Source organism: Podarcis vaucheri, assembly GCF_965113315.1.
Source record: "Podarcis vaucheri genome assembly, chromosome: 3".
Classification (NCBI taxonomy): domain Eukaryota; kingdom Metazoa; phylum Chordata; class Lepidosauria; order Squamata; family Lacertidae; genus Podarcis; species Podarcis vaucheri.
The window spans coordinates 33223175-33248457 of NC_138761.1; the positions used below are offsets into that span (position 1 = coordinate 33223175).

The 25283-nt window shown below is 43.3% G+C and overlaps 1 protein-coding gene and 1 long non-coding RNA gene across 4 annotated transcripts; one reads left to right on the forward strand and one right to left on the reverse strand.

The window, feature by feature from the left end:
- Positions 1 to 160: 160 nt before the first annotated feature.
- On the forward strand, positions 161 to 20524 carry EPHX1 (epoxide hydrolase 1). 3 transcript variants are annotated; one of them, XM_082217747.1, is made up of 9 exons: positions 161 to 358; positions 8988 to 9175; positions 10923 to 11103; positions 12416 to 12643; positions 14011 to 14140; positions 14580 to 14794; positions 17122 to 17230; positions 19128 to 19253; positions 20209 to 20524. In XM_082217747.1, the coding sequence occupies exons 2-9, from the start codon at positions 8990 to 8992 to the stop codon at positions 20441 to 20443; spliced, it is 1410 nt and encodes a 469-aa protein (XP_082073873.1). In that variant the 5' UTR covers positions 161 to 358; positions 8988 to 8989; the 3' UTR covers positions 20444 to 20524. The 3 variants fall into 3 exon arrangements, with proteins under 3 accessions (XP_082073873.1, XP_082073874.1, XP_082073872.1); XM_082217748.1 differs by having other exon boundaries at positions 162 to 330; XM_082217746.1 differs by lacking the exon at positions 161 to 358 and adding an exon at positions 371 to 582.
- On the reverse strand, positions 6631 to 8979 carry LOC309529760. Its single transcript, XR_014218425.1, has 2 exons — positions 7321 to 8979; positions 6631 to 7165 (listed from the first exon to the last, which is right to left on the reverse strand). It is a non-coding gene; the product is annotated as an uncharacterized lncRNA (long non-coding RNA).
- Positions 20525 to 25283: the final 4759 nt, after the last annotated feature.

Sequence of the window (25283 nt, forward strand, 5' to 3'; positions counted from 1 at the left end):
GCCGCCGGCCATAACGTTTCTCGGGCAGCAGGATGAAGAAGGTTTTGAGAGCCCAGGTGGAGCACCCAACACACCACCCCAACCGTTACATGGAGGCCCCCAAAGAACTACACCTCCCAGAATCCTCTGTTGCCGGCCGAGTTCCTCGACCCTCCCCCCCGCGGCCTTAATCCGAATGGGCGATGCGAGAGGGCGGCTACAGCGCCGCCGGCGGAGCCTGTGGGAAGAAAGGCCGCCCCGCCTCTTTCGCTCTTGTGAACGGCGGAGGGCAAGGCTGGGCTACGCGGGGGAACTTCGAGAGGGGCTCTTTCTGAGGCGTTTTTGTTACACGTGAGGCTTATTCATTTGGCTGATAACGGTAATGTAAATCCTACATGCGCAGTCGGCGGCTTGCCGGTATTCTGCGGCTTATCCCGCATCGACAACATTCACACAAGGCGCGAGCGAAGGCGCTTTTTAGTGTCACGTCACGTCACGTCTGAAAAGGGCTAAAGTAGGACGGGGAACTTGTTGTGCGCGTGGCGGTTCCTGTCGAAGATCCCGGGAGAAACTCATTTATGCCCACAAGTGAAGCATCCCATTGTGAGTTCCCTGGGAAACTCGTCAAACTGAGGGTTGCTTTCGGGGTATATATATATATATATATATAATCTCAGAATTATAGACTAGGAAGAGCCCTTTGAACATCTCTAGTCTAAGTCCTCCCCAGTCCAATGCAGTATTTACAATGCAGGGTAGGTGCAACTGGAGAATCCCTGACAGGTGAACTGGGCTGCACTGCTTCCGCTTGGTATGTGATATGTTACTGCGGTTTGTGTGCTATTTATTTAAGGTTTGAACTTTTAAAGGATACTTTTTTTTTTTGCAAGTACACAATGTAGGTCTGTAAAATATAGCCCAACATCAAATAACCCATGAAACAACCCAAAGGAGTCCTTTAGATTTAAGGGCGTTGGGATTCCAGGTTCTGTCTAAGGATTTCAGTTGCAAGTGGACTGCATCAGGCCTTACAAACGTTTACAGGCGTTTGCAAGGATTGCTGATTTGCACATGTGTCACAGATTAGCCACCATAGAGAGAACTTTAATATCATCTGGAAGTCACTCATTCAGAAAATTTTGCAGCTCAGGAACCTGTTGTGATTTAGTTGTCAATTGAAATTACCCAGACATGAAGTCTGGAACTGCCGTTTACCCTCCACAAGACTGACTACATGTGTGTGGTTTTTCTCTTGTTCTTTTCTGCTTGGATTTCTACTGTGAGGGTTAAAAAGAAGGTAAAAGGTAAAGGTACCCCTGCCCGTACGGGCCAGTCGTGTCCGACTCTAGGGTTGTGCGCCCATCTCACTTAAGAGGCCGGGGGCCAGCGCTGTCCGGAGACACTTCCGGGTCACGTGGCCAGCGTGACGAAGCTGCTCTGGCGAGCCAGCACCAGTGCAGCACACGGAAACGCCGTTTACCTTCCCGCTAGAAAGCAGTACCTATTTATCTACTTGCACATAGGGGTGCTTTCGAACTGCTAGGTGGGCAGGAGCTGGGACCGAAAGACGGGAGCTCACCCCGCTGCGGGGATTCAAACCGCCGACCATGCGATCGGCAAGCCCTAGGCGCTGAGGTTTTACCCACAGCGCCACCCGCGTCCCAAAAAGAAGGTAACCCAAGTTAAATCCATGTTCTTTTAGAACTTTCTGGAAATTGCTGGGGTGTAGTCAGAGAGAGTGAGAGAGCAAAGAATATGGTGTTTTTTTTGCAATTAATCCTGTTCCTTTCTCTATTGTGTGTAGATTAAGTTACAAAGCTGCCTGTTTACTGCCCTTGGACGTCTGCCATGCCACTGTAACCTTGGCCATTATGTGGTAGTTCAGAAAAGAGTGCCTTGTGTTTTTATCACTCTGCAGTAGTGAGAAGAGTCGATATGCAGGGATCTTCTATGTATGAAGAAGAGGCCCGTTATCCCAAGCAGAAGTGGGAGCCAGTTGCTATGGAACACAGTGTATATGGATATCCCTACTTTTGTAAGGGACGCGGGTGGCGCTGTGGTCTAAACCACAGAGCCTAGGGCTTGCCGATCAGACGTCAAGTGCAAGTAGATAAATAGGTACTGCTCCGGCAGGAAGGTAAACGGCGTTTCCATGCGCTGCTCTGGTTCGCTAGAAGCAGCTTAGTCATGCTGGCCACATGACCTGGAAGCTCTCTGTGGACAAACGCCGGCTCCCTTGGCCAGTAAAGCGAGATGAGCGCTGCAACCCCAGAGTCGTCCGCGACTGGACCTAACGGTCAGGGGTACCTTTTACTTTTACCTTTTACCTTTGTATTAGTAGTGCTTTGCATTTTCAAAATATCCTGCTAGCAAGCTACTGCACACTGAAGGTTTTCGTAGTGTGATTTTTTTAATATTATAACTCAGTAAGGATTCCAGACTGTACCCTGAAGGCTGAGCTTAGGTTTGAAGAAGTCTGTTCTGATTCCATCCTTCCGACTTTTGTTGGGCAGAGGGGCAGGTTTGGTGACTTACTGCAATCTACTATCAGCAGCCAAGAGACCACTGAATTTGTACTTCTTTGCAGTTTGTAAGAAGAGTAAGCAGAATTTGAAGCCAGGGGTATAGTGGTTGTTTGCTTTTTAAGTAAACTTCAGGACTTTGTATTTTGTACTGTTTTCTAATATCAAACTGTTGCTCACTGCAGAGTTAATAAAGATAAGGGGACATCAGAGTCCCTTCCCATCCCCCCAAAGCAAGAACTGATCACTCAGCAGCGGTTTTGCTAACAATGTGGAATGTTTCCAACTGTAGTTCCTCAGATGTCTTTCTAAGCCTGGTTTTGATTAGAATTGAAGTTTATGTCCAAGATGTGCTTTGCTATGCTAGTATTTATTGTAGCTTGCTTGTTTTACTTGCCAGTTTTTTTGGTATCTACTGAACTGCTGTCTGCAGTTTCTCCTTCTAATCTTTTTTTTTTTTTTTTTAGATAACTTTCCTGCAGTGGGTTCTAGAAAAAAGCCCAGGGAATCTTGTTATCCTATTTCAACTTGCTTCCCCCTACCTCCCTTGGCATGCTTGCTGAATGAAAGGAAAATAGTGTCTAGTGACTGGATTTTGTTGCCTAACTGAGCTGGCTGAAAAGGACCAGGCTAAATGATGCACAAAATCCTTGGGTTTAATTTAGTTTAGTGGAACTCAGCTTGAGTCTTGACATTTTTTTCTCCATAGGGATGCAATTAAAATATAATCTGGATATTGTTAGTAATAGATCACTTTTCCCTGTCTTTCTTTTGGGTACATCTTGATATTCTGTACAGTATTATGATGAAATTTGGGGTGCAACTGTACAGGATTTCCCTACCACCAAGCTTGTTACTTTGCAGTGTTAGATGAATTACTCCCTGGATGTATTCATGGGTTGTTTTCTTGGCTTGCATTTAGTCAGTCCATATGTATGGAGGATGGCAACAGTGAAGTCTTTCACCATTGGCCCAGATTGACCATGCATGTTTTATAAGTGGATCAATGTCTTTGGGACGAAGTTGCATACTCTGGAGAAATGTCTGTGAGAGAAAGTTAATACTTTTCTCTGTGGGAGAATGTTGCTTAATCAAGACATTAATACAAATCTTGACTTATGCTACTTTTAATACCAAATTAACTCATAAAACTTTAATACTCTCTCTTCTGGGTCTCCTCTCTCCCAATTTGAGTTGTGAAGACAATTGCTAATCTATAAATTATTCTTGTTCCATTACTAATATACTTGTTTTGCATTATTTATAGTAGACTTCAATACATAACATTTAAAAAACACACACACAAGATGGAAGTGAATAATGAAAGCTTTTGGCAAAATGTAGGAAGGAATACTTATGTATCTGGTGGCTTGGATCTAAAAAAAGGATGGGGGGGGGGAGGAGGAGAACCATTGTCCACTCAGTCAGATTTTTCTTTTTTACTACATGAAAATAGCCTCTGAGGGTTACCACTGCCAGACTTCTGTAGCTTGTCTGGGGCTATCAAGCAGTATGATGCTATGATTAATTTTTAAAGGACACATGATTTACCTGTCTTGGAAAGGTGATATTGATATAGTGAGGATATTAAAGGTGTGCTATGAGGATATGTTGCTCAACAGTGTTCTCTTTGAAATAAAGGCTAAATACATGTTGTATTATTAATAGAGCTGAGGCAGATCTGATTTTTCTAAGTACTTTACATATTACAAACAAAGCTGCCCCTTCCTGGTGACATCATCCACTGGACAGAAGTTTAACCCTTTCTGCTATACATTCAGCTGTGTTTGCCCATGTCCATCCCTTGTAAGCACTGACTTTCTTCCTCCCTCCCTCCCTCTCCTGTAGTCTCCCATAGTCTTCCGTAGTCTCAAAATACAGTTTAGAAATTCTGGAGATTCTGAGCAGCTGGGGTGATTGAGGAAGAAGCATTAATCTGTGGATCATAAAGGTTTTTGGGTCCCTGCCCTAAACTTGGTTCACACAAAGACAGACAAGAATGACACCATTGCTCCCTAGCAGGTGGCAAATTGTGTCAAGTATATTAAGAACTGCTAAAAGATTTGTCAGAAAATAAAAATAGAACCCATTTACCTGTATCCTCTCTCCAAAGATATTTTGTCTCCGCTTAATTAATATTGAAGGTGATTCCCACCCTTCTTCTCTTGAGGCTCTTGGGTTGAACAGTTCCTGATATTTTCCCTCTGCCCAGATAATTTTAATTAAAACTCTGCAAGCCACACAGACCAGGTTGAATGCGTTTTATTAGATATCTAAAGTGGAAATTTCTTCTCTTTCCATTCCCGGGTTTGTTTTCCAAATACTTTTTCTACCCCACATCCAAAGGATGCTCATATTAGGGTCTGGATTCCTTGAGCATTCTGATATGGCTTCCCTGTCCACTGCTTCTAAACATGTCCAACATCCTAAACACGTGAAAATATCTGAGAGCTTTGAGTAAATGGTTTGGCTGTAACATGGAACAGAGGAGCTCAGCTAGAAGCCAGCCAATGCCAGGGAATTTTATTGTATAGCAGAGAGCACAATTAGGATTGCAAACATGAGAGGAGTCTAACACACACAGCCCTGCTCCCTTGCCGTGATCCTGAGAAAAATCACCCCAGGAGCAAACAGCAGTTCCTGGGCAACCGGGGGCAGGCAGGTGGAATTAGCAGCTTCAGGAATCATAGGGATGGGGCAAGGGGAAAGAGATGGGGGGAAGCCTATCCATATGCTGAAATCCCTATCCTGATTAACCCCCCCCCAAAAAAAGTAGGGCTGCCAGGAGCATCCCAGACGCTGAAATTTCAGGGCCTATTATAGGATGTTGGGCCAGTCCCACATCCCTGGCCTCATTTATTTCACATGGTTCTTGTGAAGATAATGGTGTACGGGGGGGATGGGACTATATGCATTGGTCTGAGCTCTTTGAGGGAGGAGCAGAATCAAAATGTAATAACATAATCATTACCGGAGTACTCCCAAGCTACAAATCTGCTTCTTCCAGTGAAGTGCACCCATGTTCAGAACAAGCTGACTCCTCACCTCCTGGACTCAAGAACTTGGAGCACATAACCCCACAGTCTTTTCAGGGTTCAGCTTCAATTTATTGGCCCACACCCAAGCCATCATTACCTCCAAGAACAAATCTAGCACCTCAACTTTACTATTATTTTGACCTGTTAGCTGACCAACCCCCATTTTTTTTACCCATCAGATGCTCCAAATAATTCAGTAACGGAGAGTGGAGATGCCTTCAGCTATTGGGAAGCACTGCTAGACACACACTTTCCATTCATTGAATAGTCTCCTGGCATGAAGCCTTTAAATATCAGAGCTGTTTTGATTTAACAATTGGTTCATAACACTTTTTTGCTGTTTGAATACTTGTACATAATTGATTTACAGTTGTTATGTGCAAAGCTGATCAATATATTCATTATTTCGGTATAAAAGCATGCATCACTGCAATTAAGTGTTGAGGTGGGGAAGCCAAATGGGGAAATCCCCCCCCCCTTTCTAGCTTCTGCTTCTAAGATAATTACTTCATTGTGGTTATGGATAAATATTTAGAAATTCTTCCTTTAAATCCCAGCACATTAAAGTATTGGTGCTATTGCCAGCTACATTGAAGTGTTTCTGTTGCATATTTGCTTTGGCAGATCCTCTAGTGTTCCATTATGGAGAGAGAACATGATGGCTTTCATTTGTTTCCCTTGCTGTCAGCTGCATACAATAGGCTTTCTTCTCTTGATTCACCCAGAGTTTGTCTTCACATGAGAATAAGGACAATTGGAACAGCTATTGCCCTTTGCCAATACCCTCTTTTTGGTGGGAGTGCCCACGTGTCGTGAGAGTGCCCCAAAATCCAACTATTCTGGACAACAGCCATATGAGAAATATGTAAAATAACTAAGCAAGTATTAGAAATCACCCCAGAATTGGCCCTACTAAACATCTTCCAAGACAATAATTCCCATTTACGCCACAAAGAACTCATAACCCACATACTTTCAGCAACCAGACACTGGAGAGACCTGTCAGGAGTAAGCATGGACCAATGGTACCAATAGTATGGGAAACAGCCTTACTAGAAAAATTAACCAATAAACTGAAACTGACACATGGACAAATAGAAGAAGATGCCTTCACCCCGGTATGGCTCCCCTTTATCACGTACACAGCCAAACAAGACAATGACAAAAATCCACCAACAGCATACACATCAATATGGCTGACCTGATCCAAAACACCCACCCACCCCACTCACACACAAAAACAAAGATCACCACAGCCAATCACAAACAAACAACCACACCTTGGCCAACCCCAACCTCTCTCACCACCAAAGGAACACAAGTGAATAGCACAGAACCTGCACAAGTGACGCTGACACAAAACCCCACAAATATTAAGTACTCCAATCTCCTGCAATGCAGGAATCCCAGCCTGCATAGCACCCAAGTTATGTACAGTGGTATCTCGGGTTAAGTACTTAATTCGTTCCGGAGGTCCGTTCTTAACCTGAAACTGTTCTTAACCTGAAGTACCACTTTAATGGGGCTTCCTGCTGCTGCTGCGCCACCACTGCCCAATTTCTGTTCTCATCCTGAAGCAAAGTTCTTAACCCGAGATACTATTTCTGGGTTAGCGGAGTCTGTAACCTGAAGCAGTGGCGTAGCGTGGGTTGTCAGCACCCGGGGCAAGGCAAGTAATTTGCGCCCCCTAACCCGTGGATTTGCGCCCCCTAACCCTAACCCCCAGATGTTGCGCCCGGTGCGGCCGGCCCCCCCTGCACCCCCCACGCTACGCCACTGACCTGAAGTGTCTGTAACCTGAAGTGCCTGTAACCCGAGGTACCACTGTAGCTCCATTCAGGGGTAACGGCAGATCATGGTATTATGTGAATGAGCCTTGTGCTTATGCATTCCCATGGTTTGATCCTGGTTTGGAGGGACCACACAAACTAGCAGTGGTAGCTGCAGATTAAATAGGAAACCTGGAGTGTTTATTGAGGAACCAGCACTGCTCATGCACTCAAGATTATGCACCAGAAAAGGAAAAACAAAACCCAAGAGTCTATATGGCTTAATTTATTTTTGAATACACATAGCCCTGTTTTAACATAATAATACTAGCTACATTCACATATTCATTGAACGAGCATTTAAAGAGAGAGACCGTGTTGCGTAGCCCCACTCAGTGCTCCTTGGACCAGTCTCTGTCTCTCACCTAACCTACCTCACAGGGAGGGGGGGACCCATGTATTCCACCTTGATAATTCTTTGCAGAAAAGGCATGCTATAAATGTAAGAATAAATACATTTTTAAAATACTGAACCATTCTGTTGAGTTCATTTTTTAAAAAAGCTATGTGCCTAACTTAACCCCCTATGGAAAGAATGGTTCTCCTTAACTATTTTGAGAAACTTTTTAAATATGAGAAATGTGGGGGTGGGGCTAATGTGTTAATAAACAACACATTTCAAAGGCCCTCGCCACCCAGGGAATTATTAATTATTTCCCCCCAAAAGCATGTTTATAACACATTCTGCTGCACAGTCTCTCGTGGGCTGGATGGAGCCTTGTTGCTGTTGTTTCACAGAGTTAATTCAATGCTTTGAAATCGCTATGGGGGTAAATAAGATATTCATGGGGCAGGGGGATATACAGAAGGCAGCCTTTCTCGTTTTTAAGAGCACAAGCACCCGACTGAATTCCATATTTATGTCCTAATGGTACAGCGTACAACATGTGGCTCTCTACAGAGATTTCACACTTTTAGACACATTTTTCAAAAGGTCAGTTCCTTGCCTGAGAACCCATATTGAGAGGCTAATTACACCAGGACTTCAAGGAGGCTCAGCTTGCAATGCTGTGTGTGCTCTGTAGGAAAGGGTAACTGAGGGAGGGAGTCCCCCCCCCAAAAAAAGAATAAGGCTTATATCGCCTTTGAGCTCCTGTGACCCAAATTGAAACAACTATTATGAATTATGCATCAATAAAAAAAGACTCTTGTCTTAAGATTTATTGCATCTTAGTGACAGTCCGCATGGAAATAACTTTAAGAAGAAACAGGAGGGAATGACTGGTAGGACAGTAACAGAAAATAGGTGAAGTCAAATATTTGCTTTAGGTCCAACAGGACCACCTTGCATTATTAACCCTTGAGGAGAGCTACTATGAAGTGATGTCTAATTGGTATCTTATGTCATACGGTTTAAAGAAAATACATAATGTTTTATCAAAACAGCCCAAAGACTGTTTTTATTCTGGTCCTAAAATATAAGCATTCTAGAGAAAAAGCATGCACACAACCAGTGCTGCTGCTGCCGCTGCTTCTTCAAAAAATAATAATGTGCTGGTACTCACCATGAAGTTGTTAAAGTAACTGCCACACTTTTAAAATTTATTTTTTTTTTGGGGGGGGGGAGGTACCAGTACCAAAATGTCATTATTGCCATAATTGTGGTGATTCTTTTGCAGTCATGATGTTGCTTGAAATACTGTTGGCTGTTGTCTTGGGAGCAATCATTTACCTGTTTCTGACCAAGAAGAAAGAGGACAAATTATCTATGGGAGATGGATGGTGGGGCAAAGGACAGAAGCCTGACTCTGAAGAAGATGCAGCTATATATCCTTTCAAGGTGGAAACATCAGACGGCGAGATAAATGTAAGAAGACTCTCTTTGTCACAGAGTTTGCACAAACAGCAGGAAATTCTAGGGTAGCAGCATAATCTCAACCACGGTTTGTTAAAAATGCTTCAGTAGCATTTATAGCAGAGCTTTCCAAACTGTGTGTCGCGACATGTTAGTGTGTCGGCTGCAGTGTGTAGGTGTGTCACGCAAATGCTTCCCGCACTCCTTCTGGGGCTGAAAAACTTAATTACTGTGTCGCGAAATGATGCATGTCTAAAAAGTGTGTCAATAACATGAAAGGTTTGGAAAGCTCTGACTTATAGCCAAGTAAATGTGCTCGGTTAAAATTGCAACATAAATCTGAGTTCCTTTAGGTTTACATTTGTAACCAGCTCTACTACCCCCTTAATTTTAACTTGGATAATTTAAATGTATAAAATGTGCTTAAAGCATTCAACTGAGTCGCATCAGTTTCAGTTGATTTTTAAATCAAGCCAAGAACTATAGATATATAGAAAATATGATACATGCTGAAATGTAGGCTTGCTGTGTAAATACTAACAGCAGTTATTTTCTCTCCAGCAGTAATTTTTACAAGCGGTTTTGTTCAGAGGTCACGGCTGTATCATATTAATCTGGATATGACCCTACCGTTGCCTGTGCTATTAACAGAGAACAATACAATAACGTGTTGTAGTTGTCTGTTTGCGTTAATCAACCCAACCTGGGCTATTTTCTGTATCACACATCACTGATAATAGCTTTAAAACAATGAAATTCAGAAGGGTACAATGCACACAGAGCGGAATCTAATTTTAGCTGTCTTTAACATCTGCTGCTGTGTTGGCCCTGTCCTCAGTTCTCAGGGGAGAGAGCCTTTGATTTTTAAAGTCCAGCTTCATCCTAATGGCTGTGACTTTCTCTTGTTTGTTTCAGGCAAATGGAACCAGCTGGTTCTAAGAGCACTGCTGTGTGATCGGTCAAATCGTGCCCCAAATTTCTTTCGCTTTCTCTCTCTTTGTGCCATACTTGCACAAACCCACATAAAGCTTCTATATAGCCTATCAGGAGAGTGGGAAATGCATTGCCTCCAATGAATGGGGGAAAGAAAGGTTAGATAAAAGGGTTCACACAATAGGGCAACATGAGTGTTGGTGGGAAGTTAATGTTTGTGACTTCCCCTCTTTTAGTAGAAGAGTATTCCTGTGTTACAAACAGCGCAGCGAGAGCGTACAGCCCCTCTCTCTCTTTAAATGTCATGTGAAATAACCAGTTGAGGTTCATGACACCTACATTCTGTGGAGCATTCACAAAAGAACTTAATGTATTGTCAGAAGAGTTGTTTTTGCAGTGGAAGTAGAATAAAAGTTCAGTATTCTCAATAGAAGCACAACCAGAATTGCACATGTGGGTGGTGCAGAACAAGTGTGAAATGGATGTCCATCCCACACCACAGAAATATTGCATAGAAAGGTCTCGTATAGATTTCACACAAATGTGTGTTATGCCAAGTCAAAACTACCAGAAAGACACCAGTCACAGCAAGAAAAGGGAGGAAAACATTATTTTAAGGGTGCTTGGAATAGTAGCTCTGTGGGGGTGAACGGCATTTCCCAGAATTCTTTGGGGAAAGCCATGTGCTTTAAATATGTGGTGTGGATGTGATTTGAGAGAAAAAAGTATTTTAATTTTTGCATATAACTCTCATGTGAGTTTTCAGTTCTTCTTCTTTTCATTTCCTCATTCTTCTTTTTCCCTCCCACACATTTGTGGGGTCTAGTACTTACATAGAAGACTTGATGAGGTGAGGTTTGCCGAGCCATTAGAGGATAGTCGCTTTCGATATGGGTTTAATTCAAATTATCTTAGGAAGGTTGTCGCTTATTGGAGGAATGAGTTCAACTGGAAGAAGCAAGTGGAAGTTCTTAACAAATTCCCACAGTTCAAAACAAAGATTGAAGGTTTGTAGCCAATAGTGCTCTGATCAGTCTTTGAGCTTTCCTTGTGTTGCATGGGTTTTCAGCATGAAATCAGTTTGCTTATCCATGAGTTTGTTAAAGTAAGATTGCTTTGACTGTATTGTTTTCTTATTCTGTACTTTTTATATATTTACAACAATGTAGTAAATAAAATTTAAAGTCATGTGACTTTAAATTTTATTTACTATATTGTTGTAACACACCCTGGGATCTTATGGTGAAGGGCAGGGAAGAAATCCTATAATTAAATAAATAAAATTAGATTTCCCAATTTGGCTTTGAGGTCTTTGGATTCTAGGATCCACAGAGAAGAACATTTGTTTTTCAGTGCTAGCACCTTTCAAGTCTGAAATTCAAATGGGTCTTCTCTAGATAGAAGATATCAGTCTTCCCTGCACTAAAAGTACAGCAACATCGGAGTGGAAGCAGTGCAGGGTTGCAGCACTGCACATCTTCAACCTGCTGCTGTGATTGTAGATCTCCAGTCCATTCACAACTTGAGCTGCTGAGCGTAGGGGAGTCTCTTTTTGCAGCAGCCTCTTGTATTATGCCTGATCCAGCAGTGGCCATTTGTATGCTCCAAGTCCTAATGTGACAGAGGTAGTCTCTTTGGTAATCTTGGATAGATTTATGCCAGGAGTTGGCAACCATTTGGGGCCCATAGGCACACTAGCAAACTAGAGAAACTGTCATGGATACCAGCCCTCCCTCCCCAACCACAACCAAGCACACATCACAACCTTTTTTATTAGCTACAGTAGAATGGGCACCTGTATACTTGCAGCTGCCTTGTTAGCAACCCCTGACTTAGGCTACGTGTGGGGTGTTGTTTTTTAAAGTGAAGCTAGTGATGCTTACTACTACATCTACTTCCAGCTTATCAATTTGGCATCTAGCAACTGAGTCAAAGAGCTCGTAACTGTTTTTTGAACCTAGGTTCCCAGTTATGCTAGGAAGCAGCGCACACAAGTTACTGGCTTATAAAACCAAAGTCTCTCTTTTATTGACATGTGATTCAGTGATCAGATGAGGAACTTGGCATATGTGTTGGTCCCTGGAATTTCAAAGGACCAACTCGGTGAGCACACTTAAGACTGCCTTCCTACTAAACAGAAAATCACAAGGCAGCAAACCATCACTCTCCAGAGCACCCTCCCTGTAGCAAATCTCATTCACAAAACCATTTAATAATGTTATGCTAGTAACTAATGATATATCTAGTATATGTTTATGCCCACCTAATCTGTATTAATAAATATTCTAAAGTTTTTATGTGTATGTATATTTTCCATAGGAATCGATGTCCATTTTCTTCATGTAAAACCTTCCCATGTGGCTGAAGGCCAGTCTGCAAAGCCGTTATTAATGGTCCACGGCTGGCCTGGCTCAGTCTACGAATTTTACAAAATAATCCCCCTCCTGATGGATCCAGGGAGCCATGGCCTGAGTTGCGAGCATGTTTTCGAAATAATCTGCCCTTCCATCCCTGGCTACGGCTTCTCCGAGGCACCTCACAAGCAAGGTATGTTGCATTATTTTGAAGGATCTGGAAGTGGTACGTGTACAGCACTTATCTTTGTTAATTCATAGGAACAGAGGAAGCTGCTTTGTACTGAGTCAGACCATCAAGCTCAGGATTGATTGTGACAGGGGTTGCCAACATTTTGGGGCACATTTATTAACAGCAGGAACTGCTGTGCTTAAAACACACACTCACATACACGCTCACACACTGCAACCAAGTGCACAGCATAGTCTATCCTGTCGTCTATGACAGAATGCTTCTTTCAATCCTAGCTTCTTCAGGGGCAGGGAAGGTATTTCATAGTTACCTTAGGTGGCAGGGCAGACCTCTCTAGGTTCATGGGCACCAATGAACACCATGCTGGTGACCACTGGTCTATACTGGCCGGCAGTGGCTCTCTAGGATTTCACATAGGAATTTCTCCCAGCTCTACCTGCACACACCGGTGCTCTACAATGGAGCCATAGCCATTCCCAAGATTGTTTTGACCTCCATTCTGTACCTGTGTTGTTTCAAATAGAGCAGTAGATGTCTGTCTATGCAAATATACCTGAAACACTCAAATGTACTTGCTAGGGACAGGGAGCTACAAATACTAAAGCTGTACACATAAGGTAGCTTTATTTGCGCTTTGGCACCCTAGCCCCATCCAGGCATCCAGTCTAGATGTGTAGCTGGGCAGTGCATCGTGGTCCCACCCACAATGCCCTGCCCTCCTCCTGCTGCCCTTTTCTTGTTCAGTGCAAACATTCAGAAAGGGGCCTCTCACTGCATTCAACTGAAGGTGATCAGAAGCCTCTGCACAACTGGGACCCTTGTTTTACCATTGCTCAGCATGGAGTGGGGTGGCGACATTGCAGGGAGAGGCTTCTGTGCACAAGTTGTGATTCATCTCCCCTTTGTATCCTGCTGTTTTTCCAGGCTCAGGGCAGTAGGGCTGCTATTTTTTGTCCTCATCATAGTTATGTGATGAAGGTTAGACTGAGAGTGTGCGTGTCACAGTGATTTTCCTGGAGAAGGTCCCACATTTGGTCCTTGGCATCTCCGCTTAAAGGGGGAATAACACAGGAGTAGGGAAAGAACTCTGACAGAGGACCAAACTGCACACTTCACTCCAGAAACTCATGATGAGTTGTGCAAACTGAGTGTAAAGGCTATTGCTTTTCTGGCAAGGTGTGGATCAGAAGGTTGCATTGTCTCTGCTCTTTTACTTGATGTAGTAAATAAATGCTCAGTGTGACTGGGGGAAAAATTCCTGTGGCAGCCTTAAATCTAGCTAGAAATTAGTATTGCACAGATTGTGTTTGCACTTGGGATGAGGCGGAAAGCAGTCCTACTTGATAACTTTCCTCCCCTCTCTATAGGCTTTGATTCTGTGTGTGCTGCCCGTGTCTTCTATAAGCTGATGCTCAGGCTGGGCTTCCAGGAATTCTATACCCAAGGAGGGGATTGGGGCTCGTTGATCAGTACCAATCTGGCTCAGATAGCTCCAAGGTGAGTGTTCATCTTCTTGACAGGCGAAATGCAAAACAGATTTGTTCTTTAAGCAGCATATTGGCTACTTATGAAAATGAGGCACCTCCATCCTGATTTAGATTAAATCATTTGGCATACGATGTTCCCCCATCAGCAACATACCCCAGGGGGAGAGGAAGCCCTGTGACTCGAGCACCCTGCCAGCTAGACTGTAGGAACCAAACATGCTGGAATTGCACAACTACTTCCCCAAACTTAGAGTCCTGAGTGTGTCCTGAGACTCCCAAGATTCCGGCTTCCTAATGGGAGCTGCTTGTTTCTTCTCCAGTGGGCTTGGCCTATATGTTTGTTCAAAACAGCAACAGTGCCATCTAAACTCCAGGTAAGTCATAAATCTATGGAGTTAAAAAGAAATATTTTTGTGGATAACTTATCTAACTTTTGTAAATTATTTTAGCCACGTGAAAGGTGTTCACTTAAACATGGCAACAGTGACTACCCTGCATTTCAAGCAACTTCTTTCAATTACCTTGGGACGGTATTTCCCAGGACTCTTTGGTTTTGAGGATGTGGATGTCCAGCGGATGTTTCCTTTTAAGACAAAAGTGCTCTACAGGATCCTAGGGGAAGGTGGCTACTTTCACCTACATTCTACGAAGCCTGACACTGCTGGTAAAAGGCTTTTTTTTAAAAAAAAAAAAACTTGCTTGTCCTTCCAAGTAGTCAATTTATATTTGATCAGTTAATAAACTTTTGTGTTCAGAGTTGTACTGTTCCATGCTACCCACTTTCCCAAGCGGTGAGAAGTTCCAAGAGCAGCACTGCCAGCGTCAGACTTGCTTTTGGAGGCTTAACGGTGCTTTTATAATGTTTTATTTATTCATTTACAAATATCCCACACTTTGATCTCCTCTGGGTTGAGCTGTTCTGGAGGACTAGTTAGCTTACACTGAACCATTGGCACATTTTACTCAATTTAAATGTTGCCTCTTTATACATGGAGCTTTTGGATGAGCTGACAATGCCTGGGAGAAAACAGTCAAATTTGATTAATGGGTTTTCACCTAGATACGCAAGTGAATTAGCTTGACTGTATTGTTGTGATTAGGTCTCCAGACTTTTAAGTGCCTCTGTTTAAAATTATCTTTTTTATAACCTGATTGGAAAAATGAATTAAGAAAAAATGGATCATGCGTTCAGGTATATGCAGATTAAATTATAGGGCTGAGTGACAATAGCACTACACTGAAATAATTTCCCTAATTGGCATAGTGTATTACTGCATTGCTGCAGAAATGGCATATACTGATCTAGTTCAAGAGGACTCAAAAAATGATTAAATCTAGTCTGTACATATGTTGTTTGTTTCTGTATATAGCAAAGGTGGAGAACCCCAGACCCACGGGTCTTTTGCAAGCACCAGGCCTCTCTCTCTGGCCCTAAGGACTCTCCCAGGCCAAACCCTGAGGTCACACCCCCTTCCCCTCCTTGCTTCTTATCTTCCTTGATCATTTTTGCCTGGCTCAAATGTGTCCTGCAACTCCCGATAATGACTCTTGCTTGCCTGAGTGAAGGATAGACTGGAGTGAGTGAGGGAGCACACCTTGATTAAAAGCTAATAGTGTCAACAGCGGCTAGATTAAGCCTGCGGTTGGTTTCTCTCCCACTGCCGCCACCACCCAGTCTAGTGAATGCGCCCAAAAGTGCTGCCTACTTTTAATGCTGTGGTTAAGAGTATAGGCGGAAGGCATCAATGGCATGGTAATAAGAGGCTCTACAGAGAGCTTCGTAAAGGACTCCATGTTATGCTGTGGCAAAAGATTGCCATATGATGTCAGTGTAGATATGTTCTGAACTGCCCTGTGATCTTCGGATGAAGGGTGATACACAAATTTAATATATAATTTAATGGTAATAATATTAACAGGTGACAACAGAGATGACACACAGGTGTCTTGATACAGTAGGTGCAATGAGGGTGTTTAAAGACTCAGACTGCCCAAAGTGTCTACGGTAAATGTGCCCAAAATGGCACCATCCAAAAAGAAGAGAGATTTATTTATTTGTTGGGGAACTCCACGGTGGACTTTATATTTGGATTTAAAGGGTCCTATCAAAGCTAGTTTTAAACAAGCTGATGCAGGAAACACCTGCACGGCCTTTATCAGCAACAGTTTTGAAAGTGCCATTGGTTTCTACGGGATATTAGGGTTCGCAAAGCTGATTCTTTTCACAAATGATGTCTGCATTTGCCCTGGTCACACCACTGACTGTATTGGAAAGCTGTGTCGGGTTGAGCATTTTAGCAGGATTCTTTCATGGGTAAGCCACAGCAGGACAAATCAGAGCTAGCATGGTGGGATAATGGTCAGGCTCCACTGTGCTGCTCTCCCACCTGTGGAAGCAGTTCTGCCTTTCAGGGAAGCAGAGCTGCTATCACCAATGAGACAGGCAGGCAACATAAGGAAAGATTCTGGCTGTCTGGCCTCCATAGGAACATAGGTACCCTCTTTACCCTGCGTCATGTCACTGGTCCATGTAGCTCAGAAGTGTCTACACTGACTGGCAGTGGCTCTCCAGGATCTCAGACGGATGTCTGTCCCAGTCCAACCTCAAAAAGGTTGGGGATTGACCCTTAGACTTCCTGCATTCATAGCAAATGCTCTGCCACTAAGGCCCAGTCCTTCTCTGTTACCAAAGCTTTATCCCACTGCTGGTTTAAGCTTCAGTTTCCCCTTATAACTTTAAAAAACAAAATCCTCAAAGCTGTTTCAGCATGTTTGTTTATTCTGTAGGGCTGTTAATACTGTTGGTACATAATTCATCCTACAGATCAACTTGCCAAGTGTCTCTTTATTTAGTGTCTTGTCAATCAGCAGCTGCTTCAGACAGCTGGAGTCTTGTGTTTATTTGGGGCCGAGGGCGGTGGGGGGGGGGGAGAGAAGTTAGCTGAAAATATGTTGGATGAAAGCGAACCCTTGGTTTTCATTCTTGTTTAGGCTGTGGTTTGAATGACTCTCCTGTGGGCTTGGCTGCATACATCTTGGAGAAGTTTTCTACATGGACCAATCATGCCTTTCGAGATCTAGAAGATGGAGGACTAGAAAAGTGGGTGTCATTTCTCCCTGCCCCTCTCTCTAGGTTTACAGATGCCTATTTACCTTTGATGCTTGTTTACCTATCTACACTATTCTCAGATTAGTGTCACAATCGCCTCTTGTGTTGGATGCTTAGCTGACACTCTTCTTGGTCTTCTTTCCAACCAGAGGGCTGAATCATCATGGGAGTAGAGAGGTATAAACATCTTCCCCTATAGCCCCCATACTCCCCCCCCCCCCGTCTATCTACATCCTTCTTACGTTTGGACTGTCCACTCTTTTCCTTCCTCCCACCTCCTCCATGAGATCCTCAGCTTCATATACAGCAGCATTGTGAACCTGGAAGCAACACTTCTCCCTGTTCTGCTGCCCCATCCTGTCTCGGTCCAGCCGTGTTTGCTTTCAGTCGTGTTGGCAGGCTCAGAGAACCAAATGCAACACAACTTACCACAGTCTATTCATTTTAAGTGTTTATGTTGTGCCTTTGTAGTGCATGTTCAGAGCGGCTTAATGCCAGCGCAACTTGGTTTGCAGTTAAATCTGACTGAGCAGGGAGGCACTGGACTGCAGTGTTGCTGAATTTAAGAAATCAAATGCTGCAGGTGATTTTGAAGTTAGTTTGTAGTGCCCAGTTCTTCACCTGCTTTGAAGGTTTGAAACGCAGCTCAGTCAGAAAACTCAAAAGAAGAGCACATGTTCTTGCATGTCCTTGTTGACATCTAGGGTCACCATGCATGTATGAGTATTGTGCAAACGCACCCCTTTGGACAGGAGAAACATTTGTGAAGGTGGCAGCCTTCCTATGCCGAACAAGAATTTGCAGGGAGAACTTGCTCCACAATCTAACTTGGGGTTGTTTTGTGGTGGAGTCCTGCAGGTTAAAAATGGCTTAGACCCCTTTCTGAGAGGAAAGAAGCCTTAACTTAGCCTTTATAACAAAGTCCTATGGCCTGCAAATTAGCTGCTCTACAGGCTTCTCTTATGCCACAGTCAGCTTCACATCTCCTGACTGCCTGGACAGCTGAACATGTTGAGGCCCTAGCAGTGAATTATCTAAATTGGACATAATCCTCTGGGAACTTCCCTTACAATAAGTTCTGTTGAAAGGGAGTAGATCTATGTGCTTTAACTCATTTATAACAGGGTTTTAGCAAAATAACTGAGCCGCCTTCTTTCTTTCTTTCTTTTTTAAGCAATTCTATAAATGGGTATATTATATAAATGTTAAGTGCTTGAGGGGTTTGCTGTCCATATTCTGTCCCTGTTCCCACAGAGTCAACAAAGAAAGGGCTTGATTTACTAGATTATCATTTTGTTGCCGCCTTAAAAAAAAAAAAGCAACAAGGAAAAATAGAGAGAGTCAGGATAAATGGAAGGAAGAATGTATTCCAACAATATCCCAGAGACTCACGCTAAATTTAGGAAATAGCTGGAGATAACATTTCTGAACCAAATGTTGATGTGTTGACAGAGATCTTACATCAGCATTTCCCAACCATGCTGGCTAAGACTGATGGGAGTTGTAGTCTTGGGAGTCGATAAACAACTACCTGACATTCAGGAGACATCTTAAGGCAGCCCTGTTCAGGGAAGTTTTTAACGTGTGATATTTTACTGTATTTTTGGTTTTTATGGAAGCCGCCCAGAGTGGCTGGGGAGGCCCAGCCAGATGGGCGGGGTATAAATAATAAATTATTATTATTATTATTGTAACCTGCACAGAGCACTTGAGAGGGAAAGGACGTGAAATCTAAAGAATAAAATAATAATGACCTTAATATTTAACGGCTCCAGATTTTGGTAACAATGTGCCAGCTTAGGCTAAGGATGAAAAAAGGCTGCAGATGTTGATGATGAAACATAGCTGACGAGTTTTGATGTGCCTGTTTCTGGATTGTATTTTTCAGGAAGTTCACACTGGATGATCTTCTCACAAACATCATGATCTACTGGGTATCTGGGTGCATAGTGTCCTCAATGCGTTTTTACAAAGAGAATATTGGGAAAGGAATTGGCACCCAGAAGCATGAGAAGTAAGAGATTCTTCTGCCTATTTTAGAGAGCTCTTTTCATACCACACATGCGCGCACACACATTTAGTTGCCCTGTGTCCTTTTACAGTTTTTCATATTTACTCAGATATGCCAAGTTTAGACAGAAAGCGTACACAAAGGTATTCCTGGTGACTTGTGAAATGCACATCCAGACATTTCAGTGTCAGCAATAATAATATACAAATGTCCTAAATGCATTTGCAGACTCATGTGGATTTGCAGTAGGGCCAAGGAGGTTCATGAAGCTATGTCCTTGTACTTTTCTCAGGCAAGCTCAGTCATTTCACTTGCGGTTGCACGTGGCAGCAGAGCAAAACCAGTGCTTCTGCTGCCACGCCCTGTGCCAGGCTCCCTGTGCCTCTCCTTCTGGGCAAGCGGCAGCAATCTGCTTTGTTTGGAATTTAGGAAGGCAACAGAGACCCACCGGCAAATGTGATGGGGATGCTTAGGGCAGAGAAATATAATTTGTGGGTCCTCTCCAGACCTTCACCTCCCCGTTTCCCATCCCTGAGTTAGTTCCAACTTCATGACTGAGTTCTGTCCTTGCCTTTTACATATGCTTCTGGAGCAAGGTCTGCCAGCACAGGAGCTTAAGATATGTGCTAGTACAAGGCATTTCACAAATCCTCAGAATGGGTGCTAATCCTACGTTGCGCAAAGTCTTCTGCTGACTCAGGCTCAACAGCATCTCCGCCAGAGTTTCTTCCACTGCCATATTTCTGGAGCGAAAGCACAGCTTGCCCTGCCACAGCATGTCTACCTGGGTGCAGAACCTGTTGAGCTCAGTGGGGCTTACTTCTGAGTAGACATGCATTAAATTGTGCCCTCGGCCTTCCTTTTCCCTGTTTTGCCTGTGGTTTGGAGTCCTGTTTGAAGAGGTCCCTTCATTGCAAGGAACAGAGTTTCCATGTTTTCCCTCTTGGTTCTCTTGCAGGCTCTCTGTGCAAGTCCCTGCAGGAATTGCTTCATTTCCACATGAGGTCCTGCATATGCCCCAGTCATGGCTTCAACAGAAGTATGCGAACATTGTTTCCTTCAGCTACATGGCCAGAGGTGGACATTTTGCGGCTTTTGAGGAACCAGAGCTCCTTGCAGCAGATATTTTGCAGTTTGTGGGGAAAGTAGAAAAGGGCAACTTTGCCAAGAAGTTGGGTTGTGGGCTGTTGTAATCACCACTGTAGGGAATCCTCCCCCCACACTTAAGAAGTAACTGAGATTAAAAATGATAAAAATGCTTTGCATTTAGGGTAGCTTTTGCTGAAGTTCCTGGGGTGTTTTTCTTTTTTTGTAGCACTGTTTCTCTTCCCATGTGGCTAGATAAAAATTGAATTGAGGCACATTCAAGCTGACCTTGTGATGAGTTTATATAGTGTAGTGCCCAGAAGAGTGAACAGTGAATTAGGATGATTTTCATTCTAATGGTTACTATTGCTATATCACCATCCATGCACATGACAATTTCTATAATCTTTGAGAATTCCTGGAGAACAAGTGAGGTCCTTGCAAACTGGAGATGGGCAAATGTTGTCTCCAACTTCAAAAATGGGAAAAAAGAAGAACCAGGTAACTCCCAACCAGTCAACTTGACATCGATACCAGGAAAGGTCCTAGAAGTTAGATTGGCTTCAACCAGAGCCAGGGCCTTTTCAACTCTGGCTCCTGCCTGGTGGAACGCCCTGCTTCATGAGACCAGGGCCCTGCAGGATCTGATTTCTTTCTGCAGGACAGAGTTGTTCTGCCTAGCTTTTGGCTTGGAGCCAATTTGATTCCCTCCCTTTTAATATTTTAATGTCTCAATATTTTAATGTTGTATTTTAATTTTGTTTTTAAGTTGTAATCATTCAACTTGTTTTTATTATTGCTTGTAAGCCGCTCTGAGCCCGGCCTTGGCTGGGGAGGGCGGGGTATAAATAAAAATTATTATTATTATTATTATTACTACTACTACTACTACTACTACTACTATTATTTATTATTAACAGTCAGTCTGCGCCCACTTAGAAAAGGATTCTGTGAGTACTAAGACCCTGCATAGGTTTCTCAAAAGCAAGTAATTCCAGACGAATAGCATATCTTTTATATATATAGTTACAAGCTTGGTGGGTCAAATGAATGTTGTGGATGTGTATCTTGATTTCAGTGAGGCTTTTGACAGAGTTCCCCGTTATGTTATTGCAGAGAAGCTGGTAAACTGTTGGGTGAATCTGTCAATTTCAGGTTCTGGTTTTTTATCCAATCTTAAATTCACTTCCCCATATTTCCACACCATTTTGTATTTTCTTTTTAAGTCCTCATATAAATGAATCAGCATTTTAGCATGGATTTTTCCTAATATACACGTTTGTATGCTGTTTTGCCCCATGTACACATTTTTGCAGAGCAGTCTGCCCAACTTTTCTCTAATTGTATGTATGCAATTTTCACTAATTTATGCCTTTTTATGTGCTTTTTATCCCAGGGCATGCATTTTTGTCTACATTTCTTGACTGGATAATTTTGAATTTCGAAAGGTGGTTGTGTTTCAGTTCATGTACTGTTTCAGAAAGTGCAAATCTAAGCAGGTTCACCTTTAAATGCAAACGGAATCGCATTTCCCCCTCAGCCCTACATGTAAGGCCGCTTCCTATGTCTAGTTTATACCTCAATGAGGAAGGGCCATAGCTCAGTGATTAAGCACTTACCTTGCATGTTATTGTCCCATGCTCAATTCCCAGCACCTCCAGCTAGGATTGGGAATGACCCTTGCCTGAAACCCTGGTAGGAGACATCCTACCAGGCATTGTAGGTAGTGCTGAGCTAGATGGAGCAGTGGCCTGACTTGCTAGGAGGCCACTTCTTATGTTCCTAACACTTAGCTTAGAAATTGCTGAAGCAACCGGCTCTGGTGGCCACAGGCTGCTCTGCCTGCATTATTTATCTGCACCTTTTTGTTCCTTTCCTTGGCTTTCTGAGTGACATTCATTTGTCCTCCCGCGTCTTCATCCCCCACGTGTGGTCTCCTATTTCAGGGCATGAAGTCACCCGCCAGAATGCTCCTTGTGCACACCAGCATCTGTTACAGCGAGGGAACATAGCTGTACAGTAATTTAAATTAATGTTCCCCGGTAGACTGATCTGTCACGATACAGACAAAATAAGTGGGAAGGAAGTTCACTAAGTGATGTTTGCCAGACCCTGTTTTCCACTCTTAAGTGCAGAAATATTTTGCGTCTTGCCTCCTGCAGCAGCCCCACTTCAGGGGCCCGGCCCAGGGAAAGGGGATTGCGGGAAAGCTACTGCACACGCCACTGTGCTCTTGTGCTAACCATCTTTGTTAGGGAGGGAGGGAGGGAGTCTTGGAAGGCGAGAATAAATACTACCAAGAAAGCTGCCTTTGCATATAAAGACTTCAGATGCCTTGGCAGCTGCTATGCTGTGTAACTGGAGACAACTAAAGCACACACACACACACAGAGCAACCGCCACATGGGAAGTAGATGTCAAAATGGTATTATTCATGTTCTGTCCTACAGGCAAGCCAAGAAGCTCCTTACCTAGAATTTATCTCTTTCAGGCAATTTCAGAAGCCTTGTGCACTTCTCACAGTTCAAGAGACCGAATCACAGACTTATAGAGTTGGAAGGGACCATGCGGGTCACTCTGGTCCAACCCCATGCAATTTAGGAATCTTTCAGCCAATGTGGGGCTCTAACCCATGACCCTGAGATTAAGAGTCTCGTGCCTTTACCACCGGAGCTATCCCACACTAAACAGCCCAACCTAAATATGAGAATATGGGAAATATGTCATAAGATACCACATTTTCCTCCAGTTTCTCAGGGTTTCGAAGAGCTGGAATTAATTTCCAATTCCAAAATGGCCCTGTGCAAATGTTGATGGTAAATATTCTCCAGGTGTGTTGATACTCCACACTTCCATTTGACATCCAAAGGTTTGGCAGTAGGGACCAGCACTTGAGCTGCTGACAGATGGAGAGGAGTAACAGCATTTGATAGATGCCTTGCAATGTTTTATGTTTATTTGCTTAATTACTGCTGGAGCAGTGGCAGACTTTGGGCTTTAAGATTTCAGGGGTGCCCCGTGCAGTGCCAGAATTCAGCACCCTCCCCACCTCTCGCCTTCAGTTGTTCATCATTGTTGCAGGGCCCTCTTGACTCAGCACCAAAGAGTCTGGAAGGAGGAGAATGAAAAGGTCTTTATTTAAAAAAAAATATAGAATGATACCGCATAGAGATATGTTCCCTGATACCAAGATGAGGGATTCCTTTGGAATGCAGATAGAGATAATTGATAAGAGTAATGATCTGTTGTGAGCTTGACGGAAGTGTACAATAGATGAGCTTTCCTGCTTTGGCTCATCTTCCTTTTTCTTTTTCTTTTTTTCTATTTTTCTTTTCTTTTATCTTTCCCATAGTTGCTTATGTTCTGTGTCATGTACTTCAATATTTTTTGTAGTTTTTAAAGTTTTTCCCCCATTACTATTAAGGAATTTTCCTTTGTAATTTTGGTTGTCTATATTTATATGTACCTGTTTAAAGCAAAATAAAAGTTAAAAAAAAAGGTCTTTATTTCTATCTTTCGGACCTGCCATTGTTAGTCTTCAGCTGCTCATATTGACCACCCACCGGCCTGTAGTAATGAATCCCAGATGGGCAGGAGAGATGGGGACTGACCCAGCGGAATTTAGTTTCACACTTCTGGGAGCAGGGGAAGCCTCTGGAGGCAAGAGACCTGCTGCGATTGTCTGGCCCATCACTTCTGAGCAGGGGGTGGGAGGTTGGAGCTGCCCAGGTAGGTCCTGGGCATGGTGAACAATTCATTGTGTAGTGCTGCTGCTACTGAGAAAGCTGGCTCTGGACCCAATGGATTGTAACCACAAATACCCACCTTTTAGGGGATGATGACTTAGCAGGTTATAGCAGAACTGCAGGCATTTCTGAATGAAATATTATCTGGATCCATTCCAGTCTGGGTTCAGGACCCAGCTTCTTACCCTGATGGATTACACGTATAGAAAGGAGGACCTGGGGAATGTAACCCCGTTCCTTCTGCTTGGTATCTCAGTGGCTTTCGACACTCTTAGCCATGCTCACGCACAGGTTAGTGCAAGGTCAAAATAAATCTTTATTGTTTTCAAAGCTTTCCAGCCTGAGCCGGTTTTTCATTCTGCTCTGAACAGGGCTTTTGTTCCCACAGTTGCACAGATGAATAACAGGCATACTCCAGTTTTATTAAAGCCATGGCTTTGAGAAGAAGATATGATTAGGCAACTACAAGTTGATGAGCTCCTTTTTTAATGGAGCCGAATTTTCAGAAAACATCCAAACTGCCATCTTCTGAAAACGGTGCCCTTTTAAAGCAGCGGAACCAAAAGGGAGATATGAAGCGAGGAGCTCACCTAAAATATGTACGTATTGTCTCCTGCTCCTATTAATCACTGAGGGTTCCTCCCCCCTAACCTTTTCATACCTAATTAGAGCCAACTCTCTCTATCCATTTGAGAGCTGCATCCATTAGCCTGTATGTTCAGGCTTAGCCGCCAGCTCCTCATTAACATTCCATCCCCTTGCAAAGGGCTGCTCTCTCCAAAAGAGGTCAGTGGTAGATTCCCCATTTTAGAATATTGACCTTCCCATTTAAATGCTGCCTGTGCTACAAGGACACTGTGTTCCTTTCCTGTTCACATATTTGCACAACCATGTTATCATGGTCTCAGAGATCGGGCTTGCTGCAACAAAAAAGTGCATAGCACTGTAGCTACAAGGAAAACTTGTGACTATACACTGGTGCTCCTTTTTCTTTTCAAATTAATTTGTCTAGAGACAGACACATGTAGCACTCATGACAAAAATGTCCACCACACCAGAGTGAGAGCAACACTATGTGACACATTACTAGCTATGTGCCTGTGTTCTTACAGGCAGCTTTTAAACACTCAAAAATTGCCAGTGTGGGGTCCTTTGGCTCAGCATAGTAGGCTTCCACCCTTTGCCCCACACTATGATCTCA